Source organism: Symphalangus syndactylus, chromosome 11, assembly GCF_028878055.3.
Source record: "Symphalangus syndactylus isolate Jambi chromosome 11, NHGRI_mSymSyn1-v2.1_pri, whole genome shotgun sequence".
NCBI lineage: Eukaryota > Metazoa > Chordata > Mammalia > Primates > Hylobatidae > Symphalangus > Symphalangus syndactylus.
The window spans coordinates 84345545-84370370 of NC_072433.2; the positions used below are offsets into that span (position 1 = coordinate 84345545).

At 36.0% G+C, this 24826-nt stretch overlaps 1 protein-coding gene across 3 annotated transcripts in view; it reads left to right on the plus strand.

Moving 5' to 3' along the window:
- Positions 1-24826, plus strand: part of LNPEP (leucyl and cystinyl aminopeptidase) — a 108008-nt gene that overhangs the window by 55545 nt on the left and 27637 nt on the right. For all 3 annotated transcript variants that reach the window (XM_055233389.2, XM_055233391.2, XM_055233390.2), the window contains exons 5-11: positions 7298-7418; positions 8101-8255; positions 11008-11121; positions 12628-12759; positions 18001-18132; positions 20766-20926; positions 21150-21238. In XM_055233389.2, the coding sequence (XP_055089364.1) occupies positions 7298-7418; positions 8101-8255; positions 11008-11121; positions 12628-12759; positions 18001-18132; positions 20766-20926; positions 21150-21238 (904 nt within the window). The remainder of the gene's footprint in view (positions 1-7297; positions 7419-8100; positions 8256-11007; positions 11122-12627; positions 12760-18000; positions 18133-20765; positions 20927-21149; positions 21239-24826) is intronic.

A 24826-nucleotide genomic window follows, 5' to 3' on the forward strand; every position in this document is an offset into this window, starting at 1 on the left:
TATATGTTTCCTATTAGAAAAGACTATCATGTCTATCCCATACCTCTCAGAGATAAGGACAGAGATAAGGATTCTCTGGTGATTTATCAGCAGTAATACTGTATGCCTTTAATGACGCTACTCAAAAAGTAAACTAAGTTTTTAATGGTAAGTGTAGACTATAATATTAAGTGCTAAATAATGGTTCACTCACCTTTGGATTGAAAGACTTTATGTCAAGGATTTTTCAGAATCCTTTCAAAAGGATATTATGACTGGCTTAAATCTGAAATAATTCAGTTAATTCCACTTCAGGTGTTGCACTACATATTTAGCCTTTGATTTAGAGTTTGCAGCCTTGATAAAGCCTAAGAAGCCCAATCTAAAAGAGCCAGGTTTGCTGCTGCTTCAAGACTCAGCTGAATACTACCTTCTCCATGAAGCATTTCTTTCTTTCCCCAGCTGGAATTAATCATTCCCTCTCTGATCTTTCATAGCACTTTAATTATCTCTTTTTTGTAGTTCTTAATACTCATTGATATAAAACCCCCAGCACTTTTTATGTATCCCAAAATGTATGCAGTCTTGGCATTTTCCCCCCTTCTTTTCTTCCTTCCTCTTCACTCTCTCTCTTCCTTTTTCCCTCTTTCTCTCATCTGCTGTGTTTGCTTCACACTACCTGTAGGATTACATTCAGATTCATCATTTGATATTCAAGGCCTTCCTTATAAATTCAGCAATATTTCTTTTCTTGTTTAAAATTTATTTTTTCCACCCATCTGCACACTGATCTTTCTTTTTTCTTTTTCTTTTCTTTTTTTTTTGAGACAGAGTCTTGCACTGTCACCTGGGGTGGAATACAAATGGCACAATTTCGGTTCCCTGCAATCTCTGCCTCCCGGGTTCAAGCAATTCTCCTCAGCCTCCTGAGCAGCTGGGATTACAGGTGCCCTCCACCACGCCCGGCTAATTTTTTGTATTTTTAGTAGAGACGAGGTTTCACTATTTGGCCTGTCTGATCTCTAACTCCTGACCTCGTGATCCGCCCGCCTCAGCCTCCCAAAGTGCTGGGATCTTTTTTAAAAATTTTTTAGTGACAGGATCTCACTCTGCCACCCAGGCTGGGGTACATGGTGCAATCATAGCTCACCGTAACATTAAAGTTCTGGGCTCAAGTGATTCTCTCCCAAGTCATTGGGACTACAGACAGGCACCTGCCACCATACTTGGCTAGGTGTTTTGTTTTGTTTTTTAATTTTTTGTAGAGACATCTTGCTATGTTGCTCAGGCCAGCTTGAACTCCTGGGCTCAAGCAATCCTCCTGCCTCAACCTCCCAAAATGCTGGGATTACAGGTTTAAACCATACTTCTGGCAAATTCAGCTATATTTCTAATTGCCTTATTATGAGTTCTTTCATCTAGGCAAGCTGAATTATTCATTGCCCACATACATACTGCATTCTCATATATGTGTGTGCATGTGCATGCTTGTGTGTATGTGTGTGGAAAGAGGAAGAGATAGAGAAGTTTTAGGTGACTATGTTTTGTTTTTTGCTTTTTATTTACCTGTATTAGGAAACAACATTGTTAAACATAGACTCTGGAGTCTAATTGGGTTGAAAATCCTCCTAGACAGCTTACTAGCTATGGGCCCTTTATATATATTTACATATGGTAAAAAGGAAGTGTGCGCTTTATCCATGTGTATGTGCATATGTGTATGTGTGTATATATGTATGTATGTGTGTATGTGCATATGTGTATGTGTGTATATGTGTATGTATATAATATATAATATATAGACACTTATATATAATTATATATATTATAATTATATATTATATATTATATATATAATATATAATTATAATTATATATTATATATATGATATAATATATAATATATATACACATATATAATTATAAATATACACATATATACACATATATTATATATATATTATATATAAGATTATATATAATATGGGCCCTTAAGTAGACTGCTCTCATCCTTTCTTAGTATATATATATGTGTGTGTGTGTGTGGGTGTATATAATATGTGTGTGTATATATATTATATATAATTATATACACACACACATATATATACTGAGAAAGGATGAGAGCAGTCTACTTAAGGGCCCATATTATATATAATATTATATATAATATATATGTGTATATATATGTGTGTATATATAATTATATATATAATATGTGTATGTATTATATATAATAATATATATAATATGTGTATGTATTATATATATAATAATATATATAATTTGTATAATTATATATAATATATGTGTATCTATATTATATAATAGAGATACATATATATACACACACACGCAAACATATATACACACATACGCATATGCACATACACATGGATAAAGTGCACACTTCCTTTTTACCATATGTAAATATATTATAAAATCCTTGCATGTGAGTGAATATAATCTACATTATTTTTAATACCCAGAAGTAAATGTTTTGAAAATATTAACATTATACAAATAACAGTTTTATTAATTTCTTTCCTTTTTATCTGGAAATGGGGAGGAATGTGACATGCATGGAGTTATACTCTGTGCTGGCAGCTATTCTAGGCACTCATTTATAAACATTTTTTCATTTTATAAGCCAAATAAGGGGAAGATACATATTAGACCCACATTGCTGATGAGGAAACAGTGTCTCAAAGGATTTAAGTAATTGACCTAAAATACATAATCAGTAAGTGATAGTCAAAATTGTTTTGCGCACCACAATATGCTGCTGCCTACACCAAATGACATAAGTAACTTCTGTTGTTTATGTTAGGTATGGTGACCAGAAATTTAAAACTTGGAGTCTAACAAAGGATTAGACTTTTTGATATGTTGATAGATTTTGTTATGCTAAAATCTCTAGGATGGCTTCTATTTTGTAATATTTGACGGGTAGTTTCAGAAATAAGGCAATATTCAGAAATAAGGCAATAGAGCTTTACTTACTAAAGTCAATATTACTCACCAACTAAAAATTTCAAAGTTGACTATAGATTATTACATGTGTCCTGTTCAGTGTTAAATACTGCGTTGTTGTCAAAGACCTAAAAAAGAAGAACATATATTTCATCATTTCTGTTCATTCTTTATTCCATAAACTTCCCCCTGCCTTCAGAAATACCAGAATTACCTAGACAATTCTAGGCCAGTTGTGAAATACACTGCATGCTTTTGTTTGCCACTGCCTGCTTTTGTTTTTACTGTACACAGGCATAACATGTAGAATCAGAATCTAGTCATGGTTAGTCAGGTGTGGACATCACATCTGACATTGAGCATTCAAATAGAAATATAACTTCACCAATATCATCCATGTGAAGTTATAATTTTAATTTATTCATGTTTAGTCAGAAACATGACTACATGACTTTGTTCCAAATTTCCATTAAAAACATTTCTACCTCAACTATCTTCCACCAGCCTGGAACATTGTACACAATTTATATCATTCTCCTAAAGCCATCTAATCAGTTATTCTGGATAGACTTAACTGTTTTTGTGGAGGAGGGGGTGGAATTTCTGCTTTTATGTGTGTCCAGTTATCTGTTGAGGAAGACTGGTGTTTCTCAGAAAATTTAGGATCGAAGCTTCTAATATTTTCTGCCTTTATAAATTTTGCAGACCATATTATTGTCCTTTTTGAGGGTATGAGGTTTTGTTCTATTTTTGCTTTTGTTAGTTTTTGTTTTTATTAAATTAAGAAACAAGTAAGTTAAACTTAAATCTGTTATTGCTCAATGTTAACCTTCTTTGAGAGCTGATCAGGGATGTTTCTAGTTGTGTTTTTAGAAATCTCCTATAAGATCTTTGAAAGAGATCTGGCAAGGAAAGTTTCAAGTTGTAAGTTTTAAGGCCTGAGTGCCGATTGACTTTTATTTAACAATGTTTAGAGTACTCTTACCAAGTCCAGAATGCTGTTCAAGACTTTCTTTGCTGAGCTAGGTTGCTCTCTCTATTTCTTACTGCATCTGTTGCTCTTAGAAAAGCTTGATAATAATTATAATGACCAGATTATTTATCTCTCGTAAGAACTCATTACAGATGTTCTTTTAAGGAAAAGAAAAAGAGGTAGAAAGGAAGAGAAAGTATTAAACTACATTTTTTCCTAATTATTGTATTCCAGAGATGGGAATAAGTGGACCCTTTGGTCAAAGTTCAGTTTCATGTGAACTTTTTCTCCTGACTTGTCCTCTAAGGAAAGGTGCTCAGTGATGGGAGCTGCCAAATGGTGTGTGTGAGGCAGAAGAATGTTTTAGGAGTAATCTGGAGGTATGGGTGATGTTTCTATTGGGATACCATCTTCTAGATGATTGAGGCAACTGTAACACAAGATATGTTTGTCTGGAAAGAATAGGTACAGCTAATAAAGACTTGTCTTGAATTCCATTGATCTTGATACAATTATTTATAATGATAGCTGAAGATTTAAAAATTGTATGTCAGGTACACGTGCACATGTGTGTGTATATTAAAACTGACTTCTGTAGGGGAAAGATGCAGGAAATGCAGTAAGTAGGATCAGCTTGTAGGCGGTGACTGAATTCAGTAAGTTGTGGTCACAGTCCCGTATCTAGGGCTTCAGGTGTTAGAAGGCTGGGCTAATGAAGTACGGTTGGCCACATAATATGGGAGAATAAATTTCTTCTCTTGTTACTTTAGAAAGCAACGTATTTTTAATTGGTTAACTCCAGTGCTATACATGTAATTCTTCCAGTAACTGTAACCACAAATATTCTGTTCACACATATTTTGCCTCAATTCCGATGGGAGTCTATTTGTAATAACGATAATAACTACCATTTATTGAACACTTAGGCATTGTGTCATGCACTAATCTAAGTTCTATACATGTATTAGCTTAGTTAATCCTCACAGCAACTCTGTGAGGGTAGGAGCCACTTTTATCCCCATTTTATGGATAAGGGAAGTAAGGTTAACTAGCCTGCTCAAGGTCATACAGATAGCAGAGATTTGAACCCCATCACTGTAAATACAGAGCCTATATATTTCATTTTTTGTTCATTTACTTAAACATTCTATATTGTTTAATTTTTATGCCACCTCCATATTTCTGTGATTAATGCATATGTTCTATAGACTGAAGCCTCACATAAAGACAATGTGGTTGAAACCTATTTGACCTCTTAGAAATTGTTGACAGTTTTTTGCTTTATTTTAATAGGTTTTTGGGTAACAGGTGGTGTTTGGTTACATGGATAAGTTCTTTAGTGGTGATTTTTGAGATTTTGGTGCACCTATCACCCAAGCAGTGTACACTGCACCCAATGTGTAATCTTTTATCCCTCACTCCCCTCCCACCCTTTCCTCCACGTTCCCAAAGTCCATTGTATCATTCTTATGCCTTTGCATCCTCATAGCTTAGCTCCCACTTATGAGTGAGAACATACATACAATGTCTGGTTTTCCATTCCTGAGTTACTTTACTTAGAATAATGGTCCCCAATTCCATCCAGGTTGCTGCAATTGCCATTATTTCATTCCTTTCTATGGCTGAGTAGTATTCCATGGTATGTATATATATCACAATTTCTTTATCCACTCATTGCTCAATCCCAGCAGTGGGATTGACAAATCAAATGATTCCTCTACTTTCAGTTCTTGAAGGAATCTCCACACTGTTTTCTATAGTGGTTGTACTAGTTTACATTCCCACCAGCAGTGTAAAGGTGTTCCTTTTTCACCACATCTACGCCAACGTCTATTATTTTCTGATTTTTTTGATTATGGCCATTCTTGCCAGGAGTAAGGTGGTATCGCTTTGTGGTTTTGATTTGCATTTCCCTGATCATTAGTGATGTTGAGCATTTTTCCAAATGTTTGTCGTCTATTTATATATCTTCTTTGGAGAATTGTCTTTTCATGTCCTTAGCCTACTTTTTGATGGGATTGTTTTATTTTCTTGCTGATTTGTTTGAGTTCCTTTTAGATTCTAGATATTAGCCTTTGTCAGATGTATAGATTGTGAAGATTTTCTCCCAGTTTGTGGGTTGTCTGTTCACTCTGCTGATTGTTGAATAAGGTGTCCTTTCCCCACTTTATGTTTTTGTTTGCTTTGAGAAATTGTTGAGTTTTTAAATTTGATGAGAAACTAAAATTGGAGTTAGAGTTCACCAATGTGCTTTTTCCAAATTATGAATTGTTTGAAAAGTTTACATTTTCCACCTGTTGAGATCTTCATTTTGAGGTTTTTATTTTCTGCTGTGTCTAATCTACATCCCACTTTTCCAGGTGAGTATAGAGGGCTTTTTAAAATCAATTAGAAAAGAATAAATATTGTTTTGTAAAACCCATTGCTTTGAACATGGTTGTTTAGCACTTGCCTTTTGATACTTACTGAATAAGATGTTTATAGTTTGTCACATAATATATGTTTAATTTATTCATTTAGCCAAAAAAAGAGAGAGTGAGCAAGAATTGCAATTTAATAATAAGGATGATTCCATCTGCTTTGTCTCTTAGTATGTACCCTGGAGTGAATGGGCAGTGGGAGACATGAACCTGTTGTTCCCTTGGTTGGTTTTAGTTCTGTGTACAACAAAACAAGTGTTTGTCTGTATAATATATATATTTTTACAACATGATCCTTAAAAACAAGCCAACAACTGAAAAAAAAGTTAGCTGTCCACAGCATTGGAAGAAAAACTGGCTGTGCCATACTTACTGGAAGAGAATATGTTGGTCTCTAATTGTTTTTTCTAGGATAATTTCAACACATATGCAATCTATGCCTTACATGTTAACTTTAGAACTAACTCCATCATAAGATGTGACTCCTCAGTGTTGAATGCCTGCTAGATGCCAGGTATGGTGATACGTCCTGAAAGGATGAAAATTTAGTTTTGTCTTTCAAATAACTCTCAATCTTTTTACCTCGTAAGTAAGGAAGGGCAGCTAATGGGAGAGGAAGAGAAGAGTATCATAAAATTAAATAGGCAAATACTTATAAATTGCTATAAGATGACCTAAAGTAGTTATTTTGGATGTTGCTAGCTTAAAAAGAAGCGGGGTGGGAGGGTGGGGTGGGGTTGGAATCAGTAAGTCTTTCAACAATGTTGTATGTGTGGAAGGGACTTGCTAAACTCTGTTGGGGCTAAAGTAAGCATAAGCAAGTGTTCCTATCCAGAAGGATCTCATACAATTCTATAGAATTTTCAGATATGCTAGTCTTGACAGTGCTACTTGAGTGTCATGCCATTTTAATTGTACCTGTCCTTACATCATACATAATGTTTTCCTTTAGGTTTCTATATATGCTGTACCAGAAAAGATTGGTCAAATTCACTATGCCTTGGAAACAACTGTGAAGCTTCTTGAGTTTTATCAAAACTACTTTGAAATTCAGTACCCACTTAAGAAATTGGGTAAGAATCAAATAGTGTCTCTGATTTTTGTTATAATTAGAACCTAGATTTATTTTGTGAATGTTTTTTAGAAAGAGGTTCTGCCCAAGTTGTTTGCAGAGAAAACCAAAAACCATTATTAATGCTTTAAAAAATGTTTGTGTTTGTTAAGATTATTTAGATTTCATGAATATATCTGAAGTTGGAGCTTAAAACACTTAAGTTTATAGGGCTGCTAAAAAGGTGCTGTATAAGGGGAATTTGCTTATGGCTTAGTCTGCAATTTGACTAATTCGAACTTCCAAGAAATACCTGGTTTAAATAAGAAAAAACCGAGTAACGGGAGCTCAGGAAAGCAAGAACATTTCAGTACTGTTCAACATGGAGCTAGTCCTAGAGAGTAGAGTATTGGCCGTGAACTTTGTCCTTCTTGCTCTGGGAAGCTGACTGATTGTAAAGGAATTAGGCATCTCTTTCTTCACTAAGGGACAGTGGAACAGTGACTCTAAAAGGGTTTGAACAGGTCTTCCTCAGCTGACATGTGGGTAGAGAGCATACAGAGCTAGCATAAGGAAGATTCCATTTATTAGAAGTATAAAAAGAATTCATTGCTTTCACAGTGATAAACCATTGAATAAAATACTTTGAGTAGAAAATGCCTAAGATGAGGGAAAGTTGATCACTTATTTCCTGTTATGTCCAGATTTGGTGGCTATTCCTGATTTTGAAGCAGGAGCAATGGAAAATTGGGGTTTGCTCACCTTCCGAGAGGAGACGCTTCTGTATGACAATAACACTTCTTCAGTGGTGGATAGAAAACTGGTGACTAAAATCATTGCTCATGAGCTGGCCCACCAGGTATTAGCAACCAAGGCTGTTCTATGTCATACCTGTGGTCTACTTCCTGTCCTGGAGTTATTGTTAGCATTTAGATGTTAATAATTCTTTTTTTTTTTAAGTATTGCCTTCTTTTATAATAGAAAGATGCTTTTTAAACACAAACTTCATTTTCAAATGAAAATGCTATCAGATGTTTGACTTTACAGGTTAAAGCATTTTCACATCTGTCTTACTTCACAACTTCTCTAAGGTGGGTATTAATCACATTTTACAGATGTGAAAACTGAGACTCAGTTTAAATAAATGGCTTGCCACAAGTCATACAGCTAATAAGTAGCAGCACTGGGCCATGAAGAGCCACTATCTCTTCAAGATCTCTTTTTCCGCCTCAGTAATACACAGCTGCATCACCTATGACAAATGCGCATTGCCCAGTATAACTTTGTGGGGAAGAATCTCTTTCCCTAAGTTGCATCCTTCTGACAACTCAAACTGTAGCTGTCAGGGCTGGTTTTGTTTTTTTTTTTCAATCTCCTGCCAGAATGGGGTTCTCTGTTAATTTTGGAGAGGGGGATTTCTGAGGAAATGGCAAAGGTACTGTTTGTATGACATGGAGAGAAAGAAAGAAAATTATATGGGTACATAACACCCCCATTCTTCCCTGACACCTTGTCTCTATTTTGCCCTGGAAGAGGTGCTTAACTAGCATTGGGTATGGTTTGGGTGATGTCATGACAGTGGCAGGATATGAATAGGATGTTTTCTGGTCAGCTTATTTCCTACATCAAACACCTTATATGAATCGAGCTCTTGTGAAGACTTCGTGACAAGCTGGCATATGAGCACATTCTTATTTGCTTTAAAAATAGGTCATGGGCCAGATGGAGTGGCTCACGCCTGTAATCCCAGCACTTTGGGAGGCCGAGGCAGGTGTATCACAAGGTCAGGAGATCAAGACCATCCTGGCCAACATGGTGAAACCCCGTCTCTATTGAAAATACAAAAATTAGCTGGGCATGGTGGTGCATGCCTGTAATCCTAGTCACTTGGGAGGCTGAGGCAAAAGAATCACTTGAACCCGGGAGGCAGATGTTGCAGTGAGCCGAGGTTGCACCAGTGCACTCCCGCCTGACAGCAGAGTGAAACTCCATCTCAAAAAAAATAGGTCATATAGATAAGATGTCTTTTGGGGGATCTCCTCTAGGTCTGTTATTTCTGAAGCCACCCATCACCATTTGGGAGTATTTCTCTGTTATTTCCTCTTTAGGACTTAGAAATCATCTTCCTCTGAAACAGGTTTTAAGATAATATCTTAGAAAAATGTTATTGTAATTCTCAAAGGTGTTTTGTTTTATGCAGTAACCTCGTCCTTTTGCTGCTGAGTTGAGATAAGCCCAAGACCACACTGACCAAATTACGTATCTTACAATTTTCATTTCAAGGATTTTTTTAGATACTTTTTTTTTTTTTTTTTTTGAGACGGAGTCTTGCTCTTTCACCCAGGCTGGAGTTCAGTGGCGCAATCTCGGCTCACTGCAGGCTCCGCCCCCCAGGGTTCACGCCATTCTCCTGCCTCAGCCTCCCGTGTAGCTGGGACTACAGGCGCCCGCCACCTCGCCTGGCTAATTTTTTGTATTTTTAGTAGAGACAGGGTTTCACCATGTTAGCTAGGATGGTCTCGATCTCCTGACCTCGTGATCCGCCCGCCTCGGCCTCCCAAAGTGCTGGGATTACAGGCGTGAGCCACTGCGCCCGGCCTTTTTAGACATGTTTTTTAAGGAGAATCTCCTATTATTTTTTTCCTTCTTCTTTTCTTCTTACTACCTCATAGAAGAAAATATTTAAAGATCTTTCTAACTTAATTTGTTTATATATGCCATCTTTTTTTTTTTTTTTTTTTTTTTTTTTTTTTTTTTTTTAAAGAAACAAGATCTCACTCTGTCACCCAGGCTGGAATGCAGTAGCATGATCATAACTTACTGCAATTTTGAACTCTTAGGCTCAACTGATCCTTCCACCTCATCCTCCCAAGTAGCTAGGACCACAGGCATGCATCACCATGCCTGGCTTAATTTTTTTGTAGAGAGAGTGTCTCGCTATGTTGCCCATGCTGGCTTGAACTCCTGGCCTTAAGCAATCCTTCTGCCTTGCCCTCCCAAAGCACTGGGATTGCAGGTGTAAACCACGATGCCCAGCCTGTATATGTCTACTTTCTTAAGGAATATTGTTTGAATTCTATTTTGAATCATTTAAATACTGTCTTCAATTTGGGCAACTGAGGAGAAACAAAGTATAGGCTTTCTGATTACAGGAAAATCTCTCACATAGAGACTTTTTAGTTTTCATGGGTGGTTGTAGATACAGTGGAAAATAATCTTATTAACTTGATATTAGAAGGTAGAAAAATGTCATTATCTTGGAAATCTCACTTTATGGGGTGGCCAAAAAAAGTTTTTATTTCCCTATATTCATGCTATTCATGCTATATTGCATGTTTGTTACATTGATAAATATGCTAATAACCTTTCTTGCTTGTTTCCCATTCAGTTAAGGTAAAAGATTAAAATTTTTTTTTATTTTTAAAGTAAATGTATACAACTTTTGTAAGTTTTAAATTAATTTGAATATAGTTTGTTTTAACTATAATATCAGTATATCTTTAAGACATTGTAATCAGGTTATAGATAATTAATATGACACTTCAGCCAATTATTTAAAAAATTCCTGAGGCTGTAAATATCCTGTGGGTTAATTGTTTTCTCTCCCCCAGTGGTTTGGCAATCTGGTAACAATGAAGTGGTGGAATGATCTATGGCTGAATGAAGGTTTTGCCACTTTCATGGAGTATTTCTCTTTGGAAAAAATATTCAAAGAGCTTTCTAGTGTAAGTACAGGGTTTCTTTGGCCTGCTATGAATGCTAAGAGGAAAAATAGTCAAATCACATTTTCATGTATTTTCTATGCATCTGGAGTAATGAAAATGTTTCTAGGAAGGTATGCCAAACTTGACCTTGGTTATTGATATCTATACCTTTTGAGATTTGACGATGAAAGTGATGCTATTATTTATTGATGTGTTTCATTGAAAACTGAAATTATATAAGATTATTTTATATTTTTGTCATTAAGATGAACATTTTAAATTGTTTTGCAACATTTTCTTTTAAACAGCTATAGTTCTTCTGCTTGCAGGAATTTAAAGTTGCAAAGTCTAATTTAAATTTTTTTATCCTGTGTAAACTTAAAACTTTTTTATCCTGTGTAAAAATTAGATAAAAAATTAAAACATTTTATAACAATACTGTTTCTCTCTTATCACTGTGTACATTCTTGCAATAGTGATATATAGCTTGGTACAAATAAATAATTTGCCCTTTTTAAGGTACAAACCACATTTTATGCCTTTTTCCAAAGACTAGGAATATCGTTTCAGTACAGAAAAGTATAATAGTCGTGTCACTATGGTATTAGACTCTTGGGAAATATTTTCAGTACTTAGGGATATTCAAACACGCTAGGCCATGATATGACAGATATTGTCAAGATAATTCAAACAATAGGTGGGAAAGTGTAAAGATACCTTCCAACCCCCCAATTTTTTGACTTTCTATTAAACTTCCTGATGTTATGATCCAAGATGGCTTTTAAAACAGAAGTACTCTTAAGAGCTTTTGATTTGAAATTTTAGATAGGGCTTGTTGAAAAATTTCAAGTGGTAGGGGAAATTAATTGATATTAATTAATATCAAGTGGTAGCTAGAATACTAAGAAAGATATTCTAAATCCATGTATACTACTTAATTAAGTAATGAGATACACAGTTTGACCACTTGGTGGTGCCCAGAATGTGTAAAAATGTCTAATACATGTTCTAGGGGAGCTGATCTGCTGAGCTCTTAAAGAATTATTTCTGTTTAAGAGTTACATTTTATTTAAAACTGACCTCAGGTAAGGGAAATGTATATTTTCTTAGTAGAAATTCTAGACTATATATGAGAAATCAGCCTAAGGACCAGTTTTTGTTCTTTCTCTTTTTAAACTTCAGGTTTCATTTAAAAAAATATATGCTAACCTTTTTAGAATATTCATCTTGGATACCCAGAGTTGGCATTTGTTTACTTTGGTAATAGATTCTTAATTTTCCCTTATGCTGTTGTTTAGAAAATGCTAATTTTAATGTGGCCAGGTTATAATTGTATCTTTAAATTTAAGGAATATTCATAAACTTTACAATCTTCCTACATTTTTGAAAGCTTATATCCTGAAGTTTAGTGACGCTGGTCATTTTTTCCTAATGATCTTACACACTAGTCTAATTCATATAAATAATTTACTATACTTTTGCATTTGATACTACTTGTGATATTCTAATCTTTTCATTTTTTGACAGTATGAAGATTTCTTAGATGCTCGATTTAAAACCATGAAGAAAGATTCCTTAAATTCATCTCATCCAATATCATCATCTGTTCAGTCTTCAGAACAAATTGAAGAAATGTTTGATTCTCTTTCCTATTTTAAGGTATTGCTGTGAACAAAGAGGTAGCTGGAGTGGGTTTAAAATTTCGTATGTGAGCAAGCTGCGTGATTTAGATTATTTTAAAGATTAATTTTTTTTCAGGTATTAATGGTAAACTATAAAATGTTTGCTTCTATATAAATCTTGGTCATAACTTTTTTGTGGGTTTTTTTCTTTCTCTGACTCTCATTTAAGTTGTATGACTAGTATTCTGGAAAATTAACCAGATCTTATAGCAATGCATCTTTTAAAGTTAGTTTACTCTCCAGATCTACAGGCAGAATATGTTCGGGGAAGGTCCTAAGCAAGTTCTTGGCTGTGTTACTCAGAATTGAGGTATGCTGTCAAGTCAGGATTGCCAAAACAAGTAAGCAAAAAGAGATTTTAAGAATTGAAGATTAGATTTCAGAATCTGAAACACACGCCCTGGGTTTCAAGGTAAAGAAAAAGCAGAATGTTAAATCCCATTCGGATCACCATAGGTCAGAGAATGGAAGAATAGGGACAACAGTGTCATTCACATTTGTGTTGTGGGGAGGGATGAATGTTATGGCTGTCAGACAAGATAAAGAAGAAAATATACAAAATGTGTGAGATACAGTCTATGTCATCAAGTAGCTGAAAGTTCAGGTGGTTGGTACTTGTGGAGCAATAAGAGAGGTAATATGTGCTGAGTGGGACAGAATTTTTGCCTAGGATAATGAAGAGAAACTTGGGAGGTAAATGGGAATTGAGTTGGCTTAAATAATTGAAATATAGGTAAAGAGGAATGTGAAGTATAGGGTAAGGCAGGAATGGAACAATGAGGTCTGCAAAGAAAATGAAGTACTAATGGGCAAGTGATGTTTTTTCAGAGAGTCAGTGTTTGACCACAGTGGAAGCCACACGTGAAGAGGGAAAAGAAGAGAAAGTTGTGTGGGGCTCAGTTGTAGAAGGCTCTGGATACCATAAGGAATTATTTTTTCCTATGCAATAGGAAGCTTGAAAAGACTTTTGAACAGAGGAATGACTTGATTAAAGTTATTATTTAGGAAAAGTAAATTGGTTTCAGTTTATAAAGTAGATTTAAGTGGGGAGAAACGTAAAGTCAGGAAATTGCTGCTAAAGTCCAGGCATGAAATGGTAAAAGTTTGAAATGAGGAGTGCTAGTAAGGGTGGAAAGAAAACAATGGGTATAAAAAATACTGGGCAGGGAAAGTACTTAAAGTATTAGTGATAGGGTAAGGCCAGTAAAGAAAGAGGCAGAAATGTTTTTCAGGTTCAAACCTGACTGACAAGAAGAATTATTGTACAGGTACTATTAACAAACAAGAAAATCAGGAGTTCAGTTAGCTATATTAAATCTATTCCAATTAGAGCTACTGGTGTGATTTTTGAAGACCATAGTGGACCTGTCAATAAAGAAAATTTAAAACTTGAGGTTCTGTTATTATACCAAACTTAGAGCAGTTATTTCAGGATTTGAAAACCTGCTTAAAATGCTCTAAGTTCAGTATATAATAAGAGAACAGAGTCATAACAGAGCTCTGTCTGCCACTGACCCCAACCCTCTAAACCCAGAATTCAGTGTCTTCTGAACATGTAGTTTCCATACCATAGTCAACCCCTGTCAACATGGTAACTACTTGTTTCAGAATTGGGAATTTGGCAAAAATATTCTGTGTAATTAAGAGAAGTGGGATACTGGATAACTTATAAGTATTGTGTGCAAGAAGGTAAGTACCAGCAGGGAAATATGTTTAGCAGACATATTCTGTTTGGTCTTTATAATCATCAAGCCTAATTCTGATGCATGTTGCCTTGCAAGAATTCATTCATTTAGCAAATCTTACAAGTACTAACCATATACCAGCCATTGTTCTAGGTGCTGGGGTTATATCAGGGGACAAGGTGGACTTTGTCTCTTTTGTGAAGTTTCCATTTCAGGGGTCAAAGGTAGAGACTGACAGTATACAAATGAATGAATAAGTAGGTATTGTGTTAAGTAATAAGTGCTAATATGAAAATAAAGCATGATAAGGGAAATGAGAATGACAAAGGAAATGGTGTTTATAATATAATGTGATTGAGAAGCCCTCCTGTATGGTGACATTTGAACACCATCTAAGGCATGAGGAATGTGGTTTTCTTGGGGAAGAATATTCCAGGCAGAGGAAATTATCAATGTATAGTGCTTGTGTGCAGAAAAGAATTAATGTAGGAGGCCTGAGACTGCTATTCTTTGAAAGACCTGCTTGGAAGGTTGGCCCTTGGGTGGCATGTGGGAACTTGGGTTTTGGGAAAGTTCCCACTATTGCATGATAAGAGTGGCTCACTGTGCCTAAACAATATAGTTTATGCTGAAAATCTGATTTCCTTCTGGGTGTCTGGAGTTTTGGTATGTGCTAGGCAGAAGGTACCTTCGTGACTAGCCCACAGTAAACAGCCTGGGTGCTGAATCTCTAATGATCATCCCTGGTAGATGGTATTTCGCACATGTTGTCACAACTTTCTGGAGGAATTAAGTGCATCCTGCATGACTTCACTGGGAGAGGACTTGGAAGTTTGTGCCTGGTTTCCTCTGGACTTTGCCCCATGCATCTTTTATCTTAGCTGATTTTACTTCATATCTTTCCACCGTAATAAATCATAGCAGTGAGTATGACTACATGCTGAGTTCTGTGAATCCTTCTAGTGCATCATGAAACCTGGAACTGGTCTTGAGGACCCCCACATGAGATATGAGATTGAGAGAGATATGAGATTGAGATAAAAGGTTGCTTTGCATGTTCAAGCACCAGCAAGGATCCAATGTTATCTGGAGTAGAGTAAGCAGAGGAGAAAGTAGTAGATGAAGTTAGAGGGACTGTAAGAGGCCAGATTATTATAGGGTCTGCTAAGCCATGGTAAAGACCTTGATTTTATTCTAAGTGAAATGAAAAGCAATTTGATCAGGGAAATACCATGATATGGCTTATTTTGTAAAAGGTCGCTCTAGTCTTCAACAGTACCTGGAGTAAAGAGGACTAGTTAGGAAGTTATTGTAATAGATGGGTGGCGAGATAATGGTAGCCTGGACAAGGGTGGAAGTTGTGAAGGTGTTGGAGATACAACTGGACTTGGAATGTATTTTAAAGATTGATCCAGTAGAATTTGTTCATGGATTAGATATGAAATACAAGAGAGGGGTCAGGGTAACTTTAAGATTTTTACCTGAACAACTGGAAAAATGGAGTTGCCATTTGCTGAAATGGAGAAGACTGCTTTAGAAGTAGGTTTAGGGAAAGAAGGGGGAAGAAACTTCCATTTCTGAGTGAGTATGAGATATGGATTAGATATCCAAATGGAGATACCATACAGGCAGATGGATATGCGTCTGAAATTCAAGGGGGAAGAAGTCTGATTAGATATATAAATCAGGGGATCATTTGGAAACCTTGGAGTTGGGAGATCAACTAGGAAGGAAATTTAGGTAGAGAAAAGCGGTCCAAAGATAAGATGCGAGGACACACTTTCCTCATTGGAAGATGAGGAGGATTCAGTAGAAGAGACTGAGAAGGATGGCCAGTGAATAGGGAGAGAATCAAGAGTAGTGTCCTGCAGCTCTCAAGGAGGAGCAGTTGATCAGTTATATCAAATACTATCAATAGGTTGATAAGATGAGCCTGAGAATTCACATTTGTATGGCACCAGGAAGTTTACCAGTGACCTTGATAAAAATACTTCCAGCTGGGCATGGTAGCTCACGCCTGTAATCCCAGCACTTCTGGAGGCCGAGGTGGGTGGATCACCTGAGGTCAGGAGTTCAAGAACAGTCTGTCCAACATGGTGAAACCCCGTCTCTACTAAAAATACAAAAATTAGCTGGGCGTGGTGGTGGTGCCTGTAATCCCAGCTACTCAGGAGGCTGAAGCAGGAGAATCGCTTGAACCCAGGAGGCGGAGGTTGTAGTGAGCGGAGATCGCACCATTGCACTCCAGCCTGGGTGACAAGAGTGAGACTTCGTCTCAAAAAAAAAAATACTTACAGTAGAGTGATGATTAGAAGATGGCTCAAGAGAAAATGGAAAGAGCAAATGGAGATGGCAAATTGAGGACAACTCTTTTGAGGAGTTTTACTACAATTGGGGAACAAAAAAAATAGCACGGTAACTGGAGGAGGGTGAAGTTAGGGAAAGGTAGAGAGTCTTTTATTTGTTTAAAATTAGGAATGTTACATCGTTTTTGTTTTGTTAATGGGCATGTTACAGTATGAAGGGAGAAGTTGGTGATGCAGAAAGGACTGTTGGGGACAATGAGTACTTAAATTTATAGAACAAGTAATAGCTATGAAGTGTGATATAGAAATGAGAGTAATAGGTAATAATTTAGTTATGTGTACAATAGTCTTGACATTACTACATTTTTATCAAAAGTGAAATTCATTCAAAAATTACTAGAGTGCCTACTATGTAGTGGGCATTGTTTTTGTCATTGGAGTTGAGTTTTCACTTTTTCCTCTCAGTTAGCTTATAGCATAGATGAGGAAATAAATGTGTAACAGATACAGGATGCCATATAAATTGTATTGAAGATGGAGAAATGTGATTTGTATTTCAAACCAGGAAGGGCTTCACAGAGGAGGTGGTGCTTATTTCAGGATTGGGAATGATGATATGTACATCAGTGGATATAGTGTGGCCTTAATAGTATGCTCACTGCCCTATACATTTGTTAGTTCCAAGCATTTGAAGTGATCCTGCAGGAAGAAGAGAGATTCTGGTTACTTCACAACACAATATACTAAAATAGGAAATTAATGACCTACCTAGCAGGGAGACTTTTGAGAGCCTTGTCAATTTATTGTGTCTCGCAGTGTGTGCTCATGAATTCAATGGGTGATTTAAGCACTGAGGATGGAGGTGTGGGTGCCACAGAAAATTTGGCATGTTTTTCTATTAAAATGTTTTTATAAATACTTAGCTTTTCAACACTAACATTGAAACAGCGACTATACCAATAGACCACACAGAATGACTCATGGTTAGAATAGTGCACATGGGAATCTACTCATTAATTCTTTTTCAAATCCTTTAAAATAATTTTAAGACAGTTGAACACAGTCCACATCTAGTTATATGAGACTAAGTAGCAGTGTATTATAACTAAGTTCTACATATGGAAGTAAATTTTTAGAATGACTATAGTTTGAATTTTAGATTCCCAATTCGATAATCTATAGTATTCTATTATTTTCTTTCTTTTTCCTCACTTTTTTTTTGAATAGGGAGCTTCTCTCTTGTTGATGCTGAAAACTTACCTTAGTGAAGATGTGTTTCAACATGCTGTTGTCCTTTACCTGCATAATCACAGCTATGCATGCATTCAAAGTGATGATCTGTGGGATAGTTTTAATGAGGTAAGTGACCTGGGTAATTTATTTAGCTCTTACTGTAAAAAGAGAGGAGTTCGTCTATTTATACTTTTTAGCATGTGTGTAAGTTATTCTGTGGTACAAAGCATAGTTATTTAAGAAGGGGGGATGGAGCTTGCTATATAAATATTTATGAATGGAGCACTAAATTTTATGTCAAGAAATGGGAGTGCTGTTCTTAGTTGCTGAAAAAGACGTGTGTGGGCTTGGGTAGCCAGTTGTTGTTTTTTTTTTTTTTTTCTGTACCTTAACTTCTATTCTTATTTTGTAGGAAAGTTGTCTTCTCCGTATTAATGAATATTACTATATTTTCATTATTTGACTTTTTTTCCAGAAATCTCTTTTCCTATCCTTACCCTTTTTTAGTTTTTCTGCCTCCTTTGAATGATTCTGTACTCTGCTCTATGAATCGCTTGCCTTTGTGACTGTTCCTCCAGAGTAGATGATACATCACAAGCTGACTGCATATTACCCTTGGATGATTTTGCTGTTGGAATTTTGTCATTCCTGGAAATATTCTAGCAAGCAGTGTAATTATGTGGAAGTTACACTTCAAAGCAGCACATGAACCCGGGCTGCTTCATGCATGTATACTGACGCAAAACCCTTATAAGCATTTGTGTTTGTTACCCTGATTTAGATTGATGGGTCATAATACTTTGAAAGATCACAGATTTGACTGGGCGTGGTGGCTCACGCCTGTAATCCCAACACTTTGGGAGGCCAAGGCGGGCAGATCATGAGATCAAGAGTTCCAGACCAGCCTGGCCAATATGGTGAAACCCCGTCTCCACTAAAAATACAAAAATTAGTCAACGTGGTCCACGCACCTGTAGTCTCAGCTACTTGGGAGACTGAGGCAGGAGAATCATTTGAATCTGGTAAGCAGAGGTTGCAGTGAGCCGAGACTGCACCACTGCACTCCAGCCTGGGTGACAGAGCCAGACTGTCTCAAAAGAAAAAAAAAAAGAAAGAAAGAAAGATCACAGACTTATTTGGAAATTTGATGAAATTTCTGGCCATATTACTCAGAAAAACCATGTATGTGCAGAACATCACACACAGTTTCAAAGTTTTATTGACTCTAGATTAGGAACCCCTGCCCTGGATCTTTCTCATACACTCTTACTGCTTCTTTGCCTCATCTGAATCCTGATATTTTCTAGCTGTTAGTCTTTTGCCCAGAAGATATACCTTCCCTACTCTCTGAATTCTCTTTGAGAACTTATTACCTAACAGTTGTTCCCAAATCATTGTTTTTTTCCTCTGATCATATAGTAGCATTTCAATTGAAAGCCACATTGTTTACTTTATACTTACTGTCTTATCTGTTGGCATTTAGAACATATTTCTGCCTTTCTCATTGACTGCAACTTTTGCATCATGGTGTTTTTCTATCCCAAACTAGTTCCTAACAGTATCCTCAGGTTTTTCAGCACCCACATCAAATTATGCATTGGCCTCTTCACTTCAGTACAGCTTCGACACACAAAAGCACCTTGGTTTTAGGCAAGCTTATTTTCTTCTAATCCTCTGGTTCAGAAATAAATAGGTCAGAGCCATGATAAATATAAGATTAATTAAAATGGGAAGATTTGCTCCATCCTTGTGTGCTTTAAATAAATGGGCATATGGTGGTTGAGGTGAGGCCTGCCATATAGTAGAGTGATTTTATCAATTTAGGTACATCATGACTTTGTTGCTTACAATTCAAATTCATATATAATCTAGAAAAATAATTTGAATCCTGAGTTTAACCCACCTGCTTTAAAGAGACTGTTGTTCAAAAATTGCTTCTTAGTTATTGATCCTAGATATCTTAGGGGCTTTGGGCCTTAGAGGGTCTGCAAAGCTCTGACACTAGGTTATATAGATAACTTATTTTTATATAGATAACTTATAGATATCTTATATAGATAACAGATTTTATAGATAACTTCATATATTTTCTGGGAAAGAAGGTCTGTGACCACCAAAGTAGTTTACTGCTGTTTTCTAGAAAGACTTAAGGCAACTGACCTGTTCATATGTCACTCTTCTGCTGCCGCTGCTCCCTGGCACTCCCACAGTATTAGGTCCTAAGAGACTATCATTATGGAGGTGGAGGGTATAAAGAGAAACCCAGACTCAGGTGCTTCACAGGATTGAGTAGCAATGCTTCTGAATCTAGACCATATATCATTATTCATATCTTCTAGATGTTGGTATTGTGACTTGAAAGAATGCTTATACCTTCTTAGGGATTTTAATCTTGATGAATTTAGGGATTTTAATGAACTCTTAGTTGGTTGATACATGTGCCACTTCCCAACCTAGTGCCTCCCTCACTCCCTTAGCTATCACTTAGCTCTGTTCCAGGTTACATTCCTTTTAGCAGTTGCTCATTTACCTATATTAGAAGTGTAAACTCAACATTCATGTTTCTTTTTTATATTAACATTAAATGTAGTCTTTATAGATGGTAGGAAAAGAGGGAAGGGTACAGATAAATTAAAATGTAAAATTTTTTTAAACCAATTTTTATTTTTAAGGAAAAAGAGTTTATATATGTATATATAAAATAATATATATATAATATATAAAATAATATATATATAATAATATATATTATATTATAGGTCACAAACCAAACACTAGATGTAAAGAGAATGATGAAAACCTGGACCCTGCAGAAAGGATTTCCTTTAGTGACTGTTCAAAAGAAAGGAAAGGAACTTTTTATACAACAAGAGAGATTCTTTTTAAATATGAAGCCTGAAATTCAGCCTTCAGATACAAGGTACATGCCCTCTTTCTTTTCATGCCATCTCTTTTGCACCCTCAGGTGGAAATATTTTTAAGTGTTTTATAATCATAAATTCTTGTGAAACCTAACAAGATTATCCCTTCCTAGGAATAGCTTAACAAAGTTAACCTTCCTACCAAATTTTTTTTTAAAAAAACAACAAATCATATGTAACTAACTGGAAGAATAGTAATTTTCCAATATTTTCTCTTTACAGCTACCTGTGGCATATTCCACTATCCTATGTCACTGAAGGAAGAAATTATTCAAAATATCAATCGGTATCATTACTGGATAAGAAATCAGGTTTGACTATAATGACAGTTCTGATTGGAAATGGCATAATTTTAAAAATCTGATCAGAGTGCATATATAAGATTACACTTTCTAGTGTGCACACTCTCTGAACTGGTTTTATGGGTTGCATATACAAGATGTGACTAATGTGAGATTGATTCTGTATATCATGCACAAAACTGGCTTTTAGCCTTGTGAAATAAGGTAAAAAATTTGCAGAGAATGTACTGGCATTCCTGAAAGAAAATAGCGAATGCCATGTTTTTATACCCAAGATTAATATTTTGTTACAAAATAAGAGGAGTTTCTTAAAGTATCCTCTGCTGTCTACTGTCTAGGGTTGGGCTGGGGCAACTGCATTTTAACAAGATACACTCTAAATGATTTGTGTGTATAATTGAGGTTTATTCATGATCGGATTGAGAGTAAATAGTTATTGCAATATGCCCTGCAGACATAGTATATGTTTTGGGGAACAAGAAAATGGGGCAAGAAACTATGATAGCAAGGGGGAGGGGAATAGTAACATATAAACATGGTGTATGCTGACCTACAATATAAAAAGCAATTGAAATGTAGTTTTGGGCCATTTGTTAAATACCACTATGAGTGTCACACCACATATCTTCCTTTTAATTTACATCCTAAAGAAACACAAGGCTCTTGGGTTCTGTAGGACCCCTTAGTGATGCTTTGGATTGATGAAAAGGGAAAATTTCTCGTTTGAATTTGGATCTGGCGTCAAAGCCTATATTTTTGAGGGGTGAGTGTAGCTTAGGGGTAAGGGAATGAGACTTTGGAGACTGCCGGGTTCAATTCTTAGCAGTACCATTGATCACTTATATGATTTTAGGCGAGTTATGTGAGCCTCATTCCCTCAGCTGTACAAAAGAAATAGTAATTATACTTACTTTATGTAGTTGTGGTGAGGATTAAATGACTTCATTTATATGAAGCACCCAGAACAATGCCTGGCACGTATTATGTGCTGTATTAATGTTAACTATCATTAATGTTATTGAAAAAGTAAATCTTTAATATAATATATTACATAAAACCTGGAAAATGGAGAGCAAATCTTATTACCCTATCAAAACTATTCTTATGATTATTTGTTTATAGTCATTTTAAATAAATATTTGTACTTAGTCAAAATCATTATATATAAATGATTTCTGTATCTTGCCTTTTTTAACTTAACATATATAGTAATTGACTTAACCTACTTGATTCACCATTTGTTGTTATAAAATATTGCCTTAATTAAATGTTTCAAATCTTAAAGGTTTTTCCATTATATGAAATTTTTTAAGGAATGCTTTTCAAAAATGAAGACTGCAGTACCTTTTGTGATTTGGTACATATAACTAAATCGCCCTTTTTATTGTGTAGTTACAGTTGATAATGCCACCTGAAATACATGAATGTGCCAGTTTCATTGCAGTTTTACCATAGTGAAGTGTTAAAGCAGCAACAATCTAATTATTTAAAATCCTAGTGGTAGTTGGTAATGTCATCATATCTTTGATAGCATAGCTGGAAGTACAAGGAATTGCTACTGTCTTTGAGTAAACAAAACTCTAACTTTGAATGAGCCCTAAAAGGATAGTCTCTGACTCAAGAGAGGGCAAATAACCCCATCTCCCTATATCCTGAAGCACAGCCAAAACATGGCTGGAGTATTCGCAAGAAACTAATAAGGAAATTTTGTAAACTTTCTGATAGTATATTAATTTTAGTGCTATTAGAAATAATTGGGCAATAAGAAATCTGCTTTTATTATCTGTTTTTTGTTTGGTTGATTTTTTTTTGTTTGTTTTTTCTTGTTGTTTTTTTTTTTTTTTTTTTTTTTTTTTTTGAGTTGGAGTCTTGCTCTGTTGCCCAGGCTGGAGTGCAGTGACAACATCATGGCCCATTGCAGCCTCAAACCCTTGGGTTCAAGCAATCCTCCTGCCTCAGCCTGCCAAGAAGTTAGGACCACAGACATGTATCACCATGCTTGGCCTAATTTTTGTATTTTTTGTAGAGACAGGGCCTCACTATGTTGCCCAGGCTGGTCTCAAACCCCTGGCCTCAAGTAATCCTCCTGCTTTGGCTTCCCAAAGTGTTGGGATTACAGGCATGAGCCACCGCACCTGGCTCCTCTTTACTCTTTTTTTTTTTTATTTTTATTTTTTCATTCTTTTGAGGCGGAGTCTCGCTCTGTCGCCCAGGCTGGAGTGCAGTGGTGCAATCTCAGCTCACCACCTCCTGGGTTCAAGCAATTCTCCTGCCTTAGCTTCCTGAGTAGCTGGGACTACAGGTGCCCGCCACCACGCCTGGCTAATTTTTTATATTTTTAGTAGAGATGGGGTTTCACCATGGTCTCAATCTCCTGACCTTGTGATCTGCCCACCTTGGCCTCCCAAAGTGCTGGTATTACAAGCGTGAGCCACCGCGCCCAGCCTCCTCTTTACTCTTTACCTGAGTTTACTTCTGAGCTTGTTAAGCTCTTTTTGAGAGTTTAACCTCATAGAATAGCTCATATTTTACCGCTTTAGCCTTCTAGGCCCTTACCAGCATTCTCTGCTTTTGCCGCACACAAATTCTATCAGCAACTCAAACATGCCATACTGCCTCTTTAGATCTTTGCATATGCTATTTTCTCTCCTTAAAGAACACCCTTGCCTCCTCACTCTCTCGACCTACTCCTGTTTATTCTTCAGATCTTAGCTCAGCCATTGCTTGCTCCAGGAAACCTTTCCTTTCCTGAAGACAGTTTAGATGCCCTGCTTAGGTTTTTTAATAACATTCTCTACTTCTCCACTCATACTGTAAGTACTGTTCACTCATATCTATCCTCATATTAGGTATTTCCCCCATTGACGGTAGTGATCATGGCTACATGAATCACTGTAAATCACTTTTAGTACTCAGTAGGCACACAAAAACTTAATGAATTAGTAAATTTTAGTCCAAAATGAAGTCACTCCAGTCTCACTATAAAAATTTCTAGGAAAAGAACATGCAAAGCCTGATAAAATGATGTTTTCTTTTTCTCTTCCTCTTCTTGGTAAAGAGGAATATACAAAATTCACTAGAATATAATTGATTTAATCTAGAGCTGGAACTGGGCCAATACATGATGAAAGTAGTGTCTGTTACTTCCTCTTCTCAACTGTGTTATTTCCTTTGTTGCTGCTGCTGCTGCTGCTGCTGCTATTTTAATTCCTGCCATTTCAGGTTTAGAGAGTCCACATGAAAACTTTTGTCCTTATGTTTGACCCTGAGGACAGTTGAGCCTTCTTGGTTCCTAATGCTCCAATGAGAATTACTCTTAATTTAACTGCATTTTTATTTTTTCTATTCTCAAAGGTAGCAGAGAGGGTGACTTCAGGCTTCTTTTATGCTGTAATACTTTAGTATAGTGTATTATTTTGATGCTTGGTGGTTGGTTAAATCTTCAATATATTTTCTTTCTTTTTTTAAATATATTTTCACGTGTTCTAATTCAAGGGTTGTTGGGTTAGTTCATTAGTTCAGTTGTATATAGGAGTTATGTTTGGTCAATGTATTTGTCTCCTTTTCTCACATACATGAATTTTGAACAATTAATAT